General features: G+C 28.6%; 1 protein-coding gene across 4 annotated transcripts in view; it reads right to left on the reverse strand.

Moving 5' to 3' along the window:
* Nucleotides 1-7,942: 7,942 nt before the first annotated feature.
* The window catches only part of LOC145271258 (beta-lactamase domain-containing protein 2-like), a 376,845-nt gene continuing 371,179 nt past the window's right edge, over nt 7,943-13,608 (reverse strand). For all 4 annotated transcript variants that reach the window (XM_080126819.1, XM_080126817.1, XM_080126818.1 and 1 more), the window contains exon 8: nt 7,943-8,379. In XM_080126819.1, the coding sequence (XP_079982945.1) occupies nt 8,185-8,379 (195 nt within the window). In that variant the 3' untranslated portion in view covers nt 7,943-8,184. The remainder of the gene's footprint in view (nt 8,380-13,608) is intronic.

Genomic DNA, 13,608 nt, shown 5'->3' on the forward strand with positions numbered 1-13,608 from the left:
CATTGGCGGTTGTTTCTGCCCTTATAACGTAGTCGATGATCGTTTCATCCTCGTTACGTTTCAAAGATGTTAATTCTGTATATAGGGATATTATTTTCGGTTTCCCTTTTGATAAATAATGTTCTCGTAATATGTTCAATGCTTTCCTCCCATCATTCAATGTGTCTCTTATAATCAAAGACAGACTTCTATCATCTAAACATTGAATCAGTTCTGCAAAAACAGTCGCGTTCTTTTCGAGAAATTTGGGGTCGTTTGGATTCTCTGTTGGAGATTGTATGACTTTGTGTAGTTTTCGAATCCTTAGATATCCCAAAAATTTTACCTGCCACAATTCGAATTTAGATTCTAATCCGTCAAAGAAAAGACGGTGGCTGGGCACATAGCCTGTTAAGTTTTGAGACATTGTGTTGAAAAAAGATGGCGGCGTAGTTCAGATCAGTAACCAAGATGGCGACCAAGAATCAAATCCGATCTGTGGCATGATAACCACCAAACTAATTGAATCCAAAATTTGACAATTTTTATAATAATTTTGAAACGTTTTCATTGGCTGTTTATCACAGCCGTTGGTTATAAAAATGATTGGCGAATCAGTTTGTCAGGGCCAGTTACTTTACTGGAATCAAGGTTCTTGATTAGCTTGGCGACCTCATACACAGATATTTTATATGTTGCATAGCGTGTTGTCTGTTATAGGAGGAAATATGGTCATTGTCGCATAAGGTAGAATTAGCTGCAAAGTTCTTGGCAAATAGTTTGGCCTTGTCTGATGCTGACGAGATGACCTAAGGTCCATTGATGATAGTTGGGATAGAACGCACGCTTCTGTTCAAGATCCTGTTTGCTATTTGCCATAACTGGTGGGAACCAACCCGCTGCTCAGCTATTTTGGATTTAACAGACTGGGCATATAACATTTTTATTACTCTTTTACAGTGGTTGCTGGCAGTCCTGAAAGCAGCTTTAGTCTCAGTACATCTATTACGTTGGTAGCTATGGAAAAAGTGATTTCTGTGCGCGATGGCAGCAGCACATTCTGGGGAGAACCATGGCTGGCTGTAAGGTTTTTGTTGGAATTTTTTGGATGGTATGAATTGGTCTATGCCTACAATTAACCATTCGGTCCAGTCTGATACTATAGAGCACACATCCTTTTTAAACATGGAGTGCAAAGGTAAATCAGATATGAATGTACGGAAGCTATCCCAGTCAGCCATAGAGTATCGATATACAGTACGGTGGAGGGGTACGTCTGGGGGCTTCTTACATTTCATTTTTATCTTAACTGCTACAACAGAGTGGTCAGAGGATCCCAGAGGAGATAGAACGGAACATGAACACAGCTCAGAGGAAGTTGTGAGGTAAAGGTCTAGAAGGCGTGCATATTGACCGGGTGTAACGGGCACACAGGTGCGTTCGTGAACAATCTGAGTAGGTCGTAGGCAATGGCAAAATCATGACAAAACCTCCCCTCATCATCGGTTTTATTTGAGTTGGTCAGCAATTCAACATTTAGGACATTGAAGTCACCGCAAATGTGACTGTTAGCCGAAGGATTAGTAAACAGGATGCGGTAAATTTTCTAAAATATGCTCTTCCCTTTGTTAACATTTATTTGTTATATATTTGTTTTTTGACAATTTTTTCTAATCTATGTGTATATTAATACAAACCTGTAATTTATCTTGCCTTTGCTAACATTTATTTGTTATATATTTATTTTTTGACAACTTGTTCGAATATATGTGTATAGTAATACAAACCTGTAATTAATCTTACCTTTGGTAACATTTATTTGTTATATATTTGTTTTTTGACAACTTTTTCGAATCTATGTGTATAGTAATACAAACCTGTAATTTATCTTGCCTTTGGTAACATTTATTTTTTATATATTTGTTTTTTGACAACTTTTTCGAATCTATGTGTATAGTAATACAAACCTGTAATTTATCTTGCCTTTGGTAACATTTATTTGTTATATATTTGTTTTTTTTTGACAACTTTTTTGAATCCATTGGAATAGTAATACAAACCTGTAATTTATCTTGCCTTTGGTAACTTTTATTTGTTATATATTTGTTTTTTGACAACTTTTTTGCATCAATGTGTATAGTAATACAAACCTGTAATTTATCTTGCCTTTGGTAACATTTATTTGTTATATATTTGTTTTTTGACAACTTTTTCGAATCTATGTGTATAGTAATACAAACCTGTAATTTATCTTGCCTTTGGTAACATTTACTTTTTATATATTTGTTTTTTGACAACTTTTTCGAATCTATGTCTATAGTAATACAAACCTGTAATTTATCTTGTCTTTGGTTACATTTATTTGTTATATATTTGTTTTTTTAACACTTTTTTTTTCATCTATGTTTATAGTAATACAAACCTTTAATTTATCTTGCCTTTGGTAACATTTAATTCCTATATATTTGTTTTTTGACAACTTTTTTTAATCTATGTCTATAGTAATACAAACCTGTAATTTATCTTGCCTTTGGTAACATTTAATTGCTATATATTTTTTTTTTTGACAACTTTTTCTAATCTATGTCTATAGTAATACAAACCTGTAATTTATCTTGCCTTTGGTAACATTTATTTGTTATATATTTGTTTTTTTGACAACTGTTTTGAATCTATGTCTATAGTAATACAAACCTGTAATTTATCTTGCCTTTGGTTACATTTATTTGTTAAATATTTGTTTATTTGACAACTTTTTCGAATCTATGTCTATAGTAATACAAACCTGTAATTTATCTTGCCTTTGGTAACATTTATTTGTTATATATTTGTTTTTTGACAACATTTTTGAATCTATGTGTATAGTAATACAAACCTGTAATTTATCTTGCCTTTGGTAACATTTATTTGTTATAAATTTGTTTTTTAACAACTTTTTTGAATCTATGTGTATAGTAATACAAACCTGTAATTTATCTTGACTTTGGTTACATTTATTTGTTATATATTTGTTGTTTGACAATTTTTTCGAATCTATGTGTATAGTAATACACAAACCTGTAATTTATCTTGCCTTTGGTAATATTTATTTGTTATATATTTGTTTTTGACAACTTTTTTGAATCTATGTGTATAGTAATACAAACCTGTAATTTATCTTGCATTTAGTTACATTTTTCTGTTATATATTTGTTTTTTTGACAACTGTTTTGTAATCTATGTCTATAGTATTACAAACCTGTAATTTATCTTGCCTTTAGTAACATTTATTTGTTATATATTTGTTTTATTGACAACTGTTTTTAATCTATGTATATAGTAATACAAACCTGTAATTTATCTTGCCTTTGGTAACATTTATTTGTTATATATTTGTTTATTTGACAACTTTTTTGAATCTATGTGTATAGTAATACAAACCTGTAATTTATCTTGCCTTTGGTAACATTTATTTGTTATATATTTGTTTTTTTGACAACTTTTTTTAATCTATATCTATAGTAATAGAAACCTATAATTTATCTTGCCTTTGGTAACATTTATTTGTTATATATTTGTTTTTTTGCCAACTTTTTTTTATCTATGTCTATAGTAATACAAACCTGTAATTTATCTTGCCTTTGGTAACATTTATTTGTTATATATTTGTTTTTTGACAACTTTTTTGAATCTATGTCTAAAGTAATACAAACCTATAATTTATCTTGCCTTTGGTAACATTTGCTTGTTATATATGTGTTTTTGACAACTTTTTCGAATTAATGCATACAGTAAAACAAACCTGTAATTTATCTTCCCTTTGGTAACATTTATTTGTTATATATTTGTTTTTTGACAACTTTTTGAATCTATGTGTATAGTAATACAAACCTGTAATTTATCTTGCCTTTGGTAACATTTATTTGTTATATATTTGTTTTTTCGACAACATTTCTGAATCTATGTGTATAGTAATACAAACCTGTAATTTATCTTGCCTTTGGTAACATTTTTTTGTTATATATTTGTTTTTTTGACAACTTTTTTGAATCTATGTCTATAGTAATACAAACCTGTAATTTATCTTGCCTTTGGTAACATTTATTTGTTATATATTTGTTTTTTTGACAACTTTTTTTAATCTATGTCTATAGTAATACAAACCTGTAATTTATCTTGCCTTTGGTAACATTTATTTGTTATATATTTGTTTTTTTTTGACAACTTTTTTGAATCTATGTCTAAAGTAATACAAACCTATAATTTATCTTGCCTTTGGTAACATGTACTTGTTATATATGTGTTTTTTGACAACTTTTTTGCATCAATGTGTACAGTAATACAAACCTGTAATTTATCTTGCCTTTGGTAACATTTATTTATTATATATTTGTTTTTTGACAACTTTTTTAAATTAGTGCGTATAGTAATACAAACCTATAATTTATCTTGCCTTTAGTAACATTTATTTGTTATATATTTTTTTTTTGATAACTTTCTTTAATCTATGTGTATATTAATACAAACCTGTAATTTATATTGTCTTCGGTAGCATTTATTTGTTATATATTTGTTTTATGACAGTTTTTTTACAATATATGTGTATAGTAATACAAACCTGTAATTTATCTTGCCTTTGGTAACATTTATTTGTTGTATATTTGTTTTTTGACAATTTTTTTATAATATATGTCTATACTAATACAAACTTGTAATTTATCTTGCCTTTGGTAACATTTACTTGTTATATATGTGTTTTTTTGACAACTTTTTCGAATTAATGCATACAGTAATACAAACCTGTAATTTATCTTTCCTTTGGTAACATTTATTTGTAATATATTTATTTTTGTTACGACTGTTTCAAATCTATGTTGATAGTAATACAAACCTATAATTTATCTTGCCTTTGGTAACATTTATTTGTTATATATTTGTTTTTTGACAACTTTTTCGAATCTATGCGTATAGTAATACAAACCTGTAATTTATCTTGCCTTTGGTAACATTTATTTCTTATATATTTGTTTTTTGACAACTTTTTGAATCTGTGTGTATAGTAATACAAACCTGTAATTTATCTTACCTTTGGTAACATTTATTTGTTATATATTTGTTTTTTGACAACTGTTTCAAATCTATGTGTATAGTAATATATTTGTTTTTTGACAACTTTTTTGAATCCATTGGAATAGTAATACAAACCTGTAATTTATCTTGCCTTTGGTAACATTTATTTGTTATATATTTGTTTTTGTTTTTTGACAACTTTTTCGAATTTATGTGTATGTTAATACAAACCTGTAATTTATCTTGCCTTTGGTAACATTTATCTGTTATATATTTGTTTTGTTTTCTTTTGACAACTTTTTCGAATCTATGTGTATAGTAATACAAACCTGTAATTTATCTTGCCTTTGGTAACATTTATTTGTGATATATTTGTTTATTTGACAACTTTTTTGAATCTATGTGTATAGTAATACAAACCTGCAATTTATCTTGCCTTTGGTAACATTTATTTGTGATATATTTGTTTATTTGACAACTTTTTTGAATCTATGTGTATAGTAATACAAACCTGCAATTTATCTTGCCTTTGGTAACATTTATTTGTGATATATTTGTTTATTTGACAACTTTTTTGAATCTATGTGTATAGTAATACAAACCTGCAATTTATCTTGCCTTTGGTAACATTTATTTGTGATATATTTGTTTATTTGACAACTTTTTTGAATCTATGTGTATAGTAATACAAACCTGTAATTTATCTTGCCTTTGGTAACATTTATTTCTTATATATTTGTTTTTTGACAACTTGGTCGAATCTATGTGTATAGTAATACAAACCTGTAATTTATCTTGCCTTTGGTAACATTTATTCGTTATATATTTGTTCTTTGACAACTTTTTTGAATGTATGTGTGTAGTAATACAAACCTGTAATTTATCTTGCCTTTGGTAACATTTATTCTGTTTTCTAATATTTTCAATTTCAATTTTATTATTTATAAAAATGACGCCAAATTCACTATCCAATCAAGTGGCTTTCTTACTACAGGTGTAACACGACTTATGTCCCATTTTCTCTCTTGCCGAAAAATTGTTGCACAAATAAAATAGATGTGAATTCATTTATTTCGGTTACCGTCTTTCGTGAGGAATGTCATTTTAAATATCAAACTACATCCTATATATATGTTAAAAAGCACTTTGAAAAAGAGTTAAAAATATATTTAATCTGATAAGTGAATAGTCCGTAATCCGCAGAGTTTCGAAGAAATACTTTCCTTCTCATCAGAGGGTAGGAATTAGCAAAATGTGGGATCGGATTTTGCTTGCAAAAGTATTTAATGAAACAACAAGTAAGTCAAAGATCTTACTTGAAAACAAAAAAAGTGAAGCAGAGGGAATATGGTGAAGAAAAGGGTGATTACACATGAATGGATAGTCTGGTGGAAGATAAATAATCCAGTGACGGTAAAATCCAAATGTAAAACTTCAAGAAAGTTAAAAGAATTTCCATTTGTACAAGTAAAAGCCAAGGAAATCCCGTAATTGGAAGAAGATGGTCCATAATAATCCAAAGGCAGAAATTCATGGAATAATTCACAAATTTAATAAAAGAAAAATAAGATATTCTTTTCACTCTACTTTATTTTATATATATATATATATATATATATATATATATATATATTACTGTTATTAACCTCAAACAATGCAGTGCTATATATATATATATATATATATATATATATATATATATATATATATATATTTATATAAATGTATATATATAAATGTATACATATATAGATGTATATATATATACATATATATATGCATATATATAAATGTATATATATATATAAATGTATATATATATAAATGTATATATAAATAAATGTATATATAAATAAATGTATATATAAATAAATGTATATATAAATAAATACATTACTAACTAGCTCTACCTATGTATTGAGCACTTTTGAAGTAAATACCTAAAGTTTATGCAAAAATCTATACTTTCGTATATTAAATTTATGTGAGTAAATTAAGTAGTTATATATATATATATATATATATATATATATATATATATATATATACACCGATGAAGACTGAAGGATCGGTCGAAAATTATGTACTTATGAAAAAAGTTTTTTAATTTTTTTTCATAATATTATTATTTTGTATTCCTGCACGTGACCAATTGAAAACGAATAAAGAAAAGTTATAAGCTTTTATACTTTTCGCATTCTTTTTTATTCATATATATATATATATATATATATATATATATATATATATATATATATTTTCACATTTACACGTATGTTCGTGGGTGTCCAATTCAAAGTTTTATGAAAGTCTTAGTTTTGAATGGAGGCCACACAAGTTGCTGACCATTCCAAGTCGAAAATGCTGGAAGGGTCATATTCAAATAGATTTTTACCTTAATGGCTATACCCGTGCTCCCCCCCCCCTCGCTGCTTACTCTGCCCTGCTCACTCATGTTTTCTATCATTCACACTGAGGAAGACCGAAGGATCGGTCGAAAATGATGTACTTTTGAAGAAAACATTCTTGTCTTTTTTTTTCAAAAGACGTTTTGTATTCCTACACGTCAACACACAGGAAATAAATGCAGAAAAGATATAAACATTTGTCTAATTTTTTAATATTGATTTTTTAATATTTATTTTTTATTCATATATATATATATATATATATATATATATATATATATATATATATATATATATATATATATATACTCCACTTAGTCTGTAATGACAGAAGGAACCTGCTAGTATATATATATATATATATATATATATATATATATATATATATATATATATATATATATGTGTGTGTGTGTGTGTGTGTGTGTGTGTGGGTGGAAGAGTATAAGAAGGCTATAACAATGCAGAAAAAGGGTTGAAGTGATGAAAAAAGAAAACAGCAAAGATCTTGTAGGTTTTTTCTTTATCTTTGTGCATCCAAAACAACCGCAAATTCAAACAAAATGTTTAAGATGACCAGGAATCTTTAATATTTCGAGAATAATATCTCTTTTTCCAAAAAGAAAGAAAGCAAGGAATAATAGGAAAAAAAAAAAACTAGAAAATATCCTATAACAAAACCGGAAGTGGGAATAGTTGAGCTGTCCAGTAGAGAAAAATGGTTACACAAATAAATTTATTATTTCCATTATTGCACTGAATTCTCGTTGTCTTTCAATGTGTTCAAACACTCATAGAATGTATCACGCAATGCGATGCATCTCGGGTCGATAAATGGAAGCGGAGCAAGGTTATTTGTCAAATAGGCGATGCCAATTTGGTTCTGAAGATCTCCGGCTCCAAATTGGCCCCCGTAACCGGTATGGCCAAACATCTTGCTGCCCTGCAAAAGCCAAAAAGAAAAAGAAAAAAAAAAAAAAAAAAATATATATATATATATATATATGATATATTATAAGCTCTATTTCCTATTTGGTTTTATCGAGCTTTTACATCTGGCTGAGATATATATGTATATATATATATATATATATATATATATATATATATATATATATATATATATATATAAAATATAAATTACAATTAAATTTACTAAAATGATCCAAGATGGTAAAATTAAAGTATTAATATTTATAAAATTAAAGAATTAATATTTATAAAATTATCTCAACCAGATGTAAAAGCTCGATAAAACCAAATAGGAAATAGAGCTTATAATATATCATATATATATGTATATATATATATATATATATATATATATATATATAATGTACTTTGACCTGATACTTCGTTTCGCTATTAAGCAAAGCGCACTGTCAACAAAACTGACAAACGATGCATAGGCTTTACGACCATCACTTTTTCGAGGAGATTAACCATGCATCATTCTGAAAACGGTGCTATATTTAACCACCTTACTAATCAATATTACTGTACTCTGTCCAAATTTAAGAAGATTGTAGTCGACAACATATCTATACTTGAACAGACCAATAATAAACGAAAACTTTAAACACTAAAAGCATTACTAATGAAAACCCCCCCAAAAATACTACTAAAAAAAAAACACATACACACATATATACATATTTATATGTATATTAAGGCAAAATTTCTCTTTTAATCATAGTTCATTAATTAAATGAAAAATAAATAATAAATTTAAAACCTCTAACTTTATTACAACTAATAACTCCCCTTCTCTACTCGACTGAGGTGCCTGATAGAACTAATTTAGTTTATAAATTCAAATGCCCCTTTGAGAGACTATGTCTATGACAATAAAGGTAAAAACATATACATAGGTTTGACTACAATCACTTTATCCAAGAAGATAAATATGCATCGCTCTTAAAACAGTGCTATATTTAAACATTTTACTAACTAACAGTCCTGTCCCCTGTCCCAATTTAGGAAAATGTTAATTGACAACACATCTATACTTGAACAAATCATTAAAAAACGTAAACTTGAATTTTAGAAGCATAACTAATAAAAACTAAAAACAAATACTAATAATAAAAACACATACACACATATATACATACATATGCCTAAATGTGCATATAAAATGCACATTTAGGCAGAATTGTTTCTCTGGGGCATATTTCATTAAATAAATTTAAAATTAATGATAAATTAAAAACCTCTAACTTGATTATAACGCATAACTTCCCTCCCTTCTCGACTCAGATGCTTGATAGAACGAATTAAGTTTATAAATTCAAAACCCCTTTGGGGGACTGTGCCTTTAACATAAAAACTGAAAACAGATACATAGGCTTTACTACTATCATTTTATCCGAGAAGATGAATATGCATCACTATTAAAATAGTGATATATTTAACCATTGGACTAATTAATATTCCTATCTCTTGTCCCAATTTAGGAAGATTTTAGTTGACAATACATCTATACTTGAACAGACCAATAATAAACGAAATCTTTAAATACTAGAAGCATTATTAATAAAAATAAAAAATACTACAAAAAAAAAAAAAACAACACATCACAAATATATACATAATTATATGTATATTAAGCCAAAATCTTTTCTCTTAGGCTTGGTTGGTTGGTTGTTTTTGTTTTACGGCATATCAACCTTCTTCAGGTTATTAAATGCCGAATCTAGTTATTTTGAGAAACGATTTTTAATGGGGTATATTTGTTTTTTAAGTCGGATTCTATTTAACCTATAGTTGGGACCCTAACAGGTACTACCACTCCAGATCAGAGTGGACCTGGGAGTAATGGCAATTAAAGTGTGGCTCCACACTCACCAAGGCCCAAAAGGTGGGGCCTCGCCATCGGATATAGTTTTAGGGCATATCCAGGACCTTCTCTTGCGCATATTTCATTAAATAAATAAAAAATAAATAATAAATTTTAAACATCTAACTTGATTATAACTAATAACACCCCCATTTTTCAAATGAGTTGCTTGATAGAACTAATTAAGTTTATAAATTAAAATGCCCTTTGGGAGACTATTTTTCCAACAATGAAATTGAAAATATATACATAGGTTTGACTGCCATCACTTTCTCAAGGAGATAAATATGCATCTATCTTAAAACAGTGCTATATTTAACCATTGGACTAATCAACATTTCTGTCCCTTGTCCTTATTTAGAAAGATTTTAGTTGACAACATGTTGCAATATTTTAGGTGTATAATGGGGTCTGATCCCACACAGTCGGACGATTCTATTTATAAACGATGCTGCTAAGAACTGACGAATCAAATTAATTCACGTTCTGCTACAAACCAATCAGAAACCAGAATTGCTTCATAAATATTAAACCTTTTCTGGAGCAATTTCATACGTTCTTTTCCCGGGTTTCGACACGGTAAGAATATTTTGTTCTGTGGAACTGTCTACTACAAACAAGTCACCTCCCAGGACTTGTGTGTAACAAAGAACCATCTGAAACTGTTCTGACACTCAAAATGGCTTACACTTCTAGACAACGCATCCATACTTTAACAGACTAACAATAAACGGAAATTTTGAAAACTAAACAAAATATATATCATCAATAAAATAAACGTTAGCAAAAGTAGTAACATCTTTAAATGATTGTAAAGTTATTAAATATTTTACAACAAAAAAACACATGCACACATATAAACATATTTATGCGCAGAATTTTTTTCTCTTAGGCATATTTCATTAAATGAATTAAAAATAAATAATAAATTGAAAGCCTCTAAACTGATTATAACTAATAACTCCCCTCCTTAAATTAGTTGCTTAATAGGAATAACTTGGTTTATGAATTCTATGAATTCAAATAACCTCTGGGAGACTGTGAAAACATATACATAGGTTTGACTACCATCACTTTCTCGAGAAGATTAATATGCATCGCTCTGAAAACAGTGCTAATCAAAAAACTACCAATAAAAAAAACATACACACAAATATACATATTTATATGTATATTTAGGCAGAATATTTTCTCTCAGGCATATTTCATTAAACGAATTAAAAATAAACCTGATTATAACTAATAACTCCCACTCCCCTTCTCGACTGAGTTGCTTTATATGATTAATTTAGTTTCAAAATTCAAATGCCCTTTGGGAGACTGTGTCTCTGACAATAAAGAGGAAAAACATATACATAGGTTTGACTACCATCACTTTATCCGAGAAGATAAATATGAATCGCTCTGAAAACAGTGCTATATTTAACCATTTGACTAACTAACATTCCTGCCCCCTGTCCTAATTTAGGAGCCTATCCTTGTTTTATCGTTATTTTCATGGCAGGTGCTCGTCTGAACTCCAATCCCTGGTCCCCCCTCGCCAATCTTTCACGAAACACACCCGTCTAGCTGAATCCACTGTGAAAAATTTCCCCCACTCTATATCTGTGCCTAAATCAAAACGCGGATTCCATGAACAAAGCTTCTTTCTTAGAACTGCACGCCTGTGGAACTCTGTTTCGTCTGCCTGCTTCCCTCCGGACTACAACTTGGATGTCTTCAAGTCTAATGTTAACAAATTCCTAAGGAACCGCCCCCTTAAGTAAACACTTCATCAAATCTCCACACTAACGTAATGTACTTGCAATAACCCTTATCCCTGAGTGGCTTCCGGGCCTTGATAAGTGGTGATCACTGTGTAAAAAAAAAAAAAGGAAAATTTTAATTGACAACAATACCTGGAAAGACCAATACTAAACGAAAACTTTACAAACTAGAAGCATTATTAACAAAAACGAAAGGAAAAACTATTAATAAAAAGCACGTACACACATACATACATACATATTTATATGTATATTTAGGCAAATTTTTTCTCTTAAGCATATTTCATTAACCTTTGTTAGTTCATTAAATAAATTAAAAATTAATAATAAACTTAAACCCTCTAACTTGATTATAACTAATAACTCTCCTTCCCTACTCGACTGAGGTGCCTGATAGAACTAATTTAGTCTATAAATTCAAATGCCCTTTGGGGGGGGCTGTGTCTCTGACAATAAAGGTGAAAACATATACATAGGTTTGACTACCATCACTTTCTCGAGAAGATAAATATGCATCGCTCTGAAAACAGTGCCAATAAAAGCTAAAAAAAAAAAAACTACTAATAAAAAAACATGCACACAAATATACATATTTATATGTATATTTAGGCAGAATATTTTCTCTTAGGCATATTTCATTAAACGAATTAAAAATAAAACAGATTATAACTAATAACTCCCACGTGCATAAAAACACATGCACACATATAAATATATTTATTCGCAGAATTTTTTCTCACATATTTTATTAAATAAATCAAAAATAAATAATAAATTGAAAGCCTCTAACTTGATTATAACTAATAACTCCGACGCGCCTTCTCGACTGAGTTGCTTTATATGAATAATTAAGTTTATAAATTCAAATGATTTTTGGGAGACTGTGTCTCCGACCATAAAATAAAAACATATACATAGGTTTGACTACCATCACTTTATCAAGGAGATAAATATGCATCACTCTGAAAACAGTGCTAATAAAAACTAAAAATAAAAATTATAATAGGTTTGACTACCATCACTTTATCAAGGAGATAAATATGCATCACTCTGAAAACAGTGCTATATTTAATAACCTGGTTAATCAGAATTCTTGCCCCCTATCCTAATTTAGGAAGATTTTTGTTGACAACACATCTATACTTGAACAGACCAATAATAAACGAAAACTTTAAATGCTAGAAACATTAATAATAAAAACTAAAAAAAAAATACTTTTCTTTGAATGATTAGTGTCTTTCTTTTCTTGGGATTATTTGTGCCATTCTTTTCTTTGAATGATTCGTGCCTTTCTTTTCTTTGAATTATTTGTGCCTTTCTTTTCTTTGAATGATTTGTGTCTTTCTTTTCTTTGAATGATTTGTGCCTTTCTTTTCTTTGAATTATTTGTGCCTTTCTTTTCTTTGAATTATTTGTGCCTTTCTTTTCTTTGAATGATTCGTGCCTTTCTTTTCTTGGGATTATTTGTGCCTTTCTTTTCTTTGAATTATTTGTGCCTTTCTTTTCTTTGAATTATTTGTGCCTTTCTTTTCTTTGAATGATTCGTGCCTTTCTTTTCTTGGGATTA

This window comes from Euprymna scolopes, chromosome 46 (genome assembly GCF_053919585.1).
Source record: "Euprymna scolopes isolate OS-2025 chromosome 46, ASM5391958v1, whole genome shotgun sequence".
Classification (NCBI taxonomy): Eukaryota; Metazoa; Mollusca; class Cephalopoda; order Sepiida; family Sepiolidae; genus Euprymna; species Euprymna scolopes.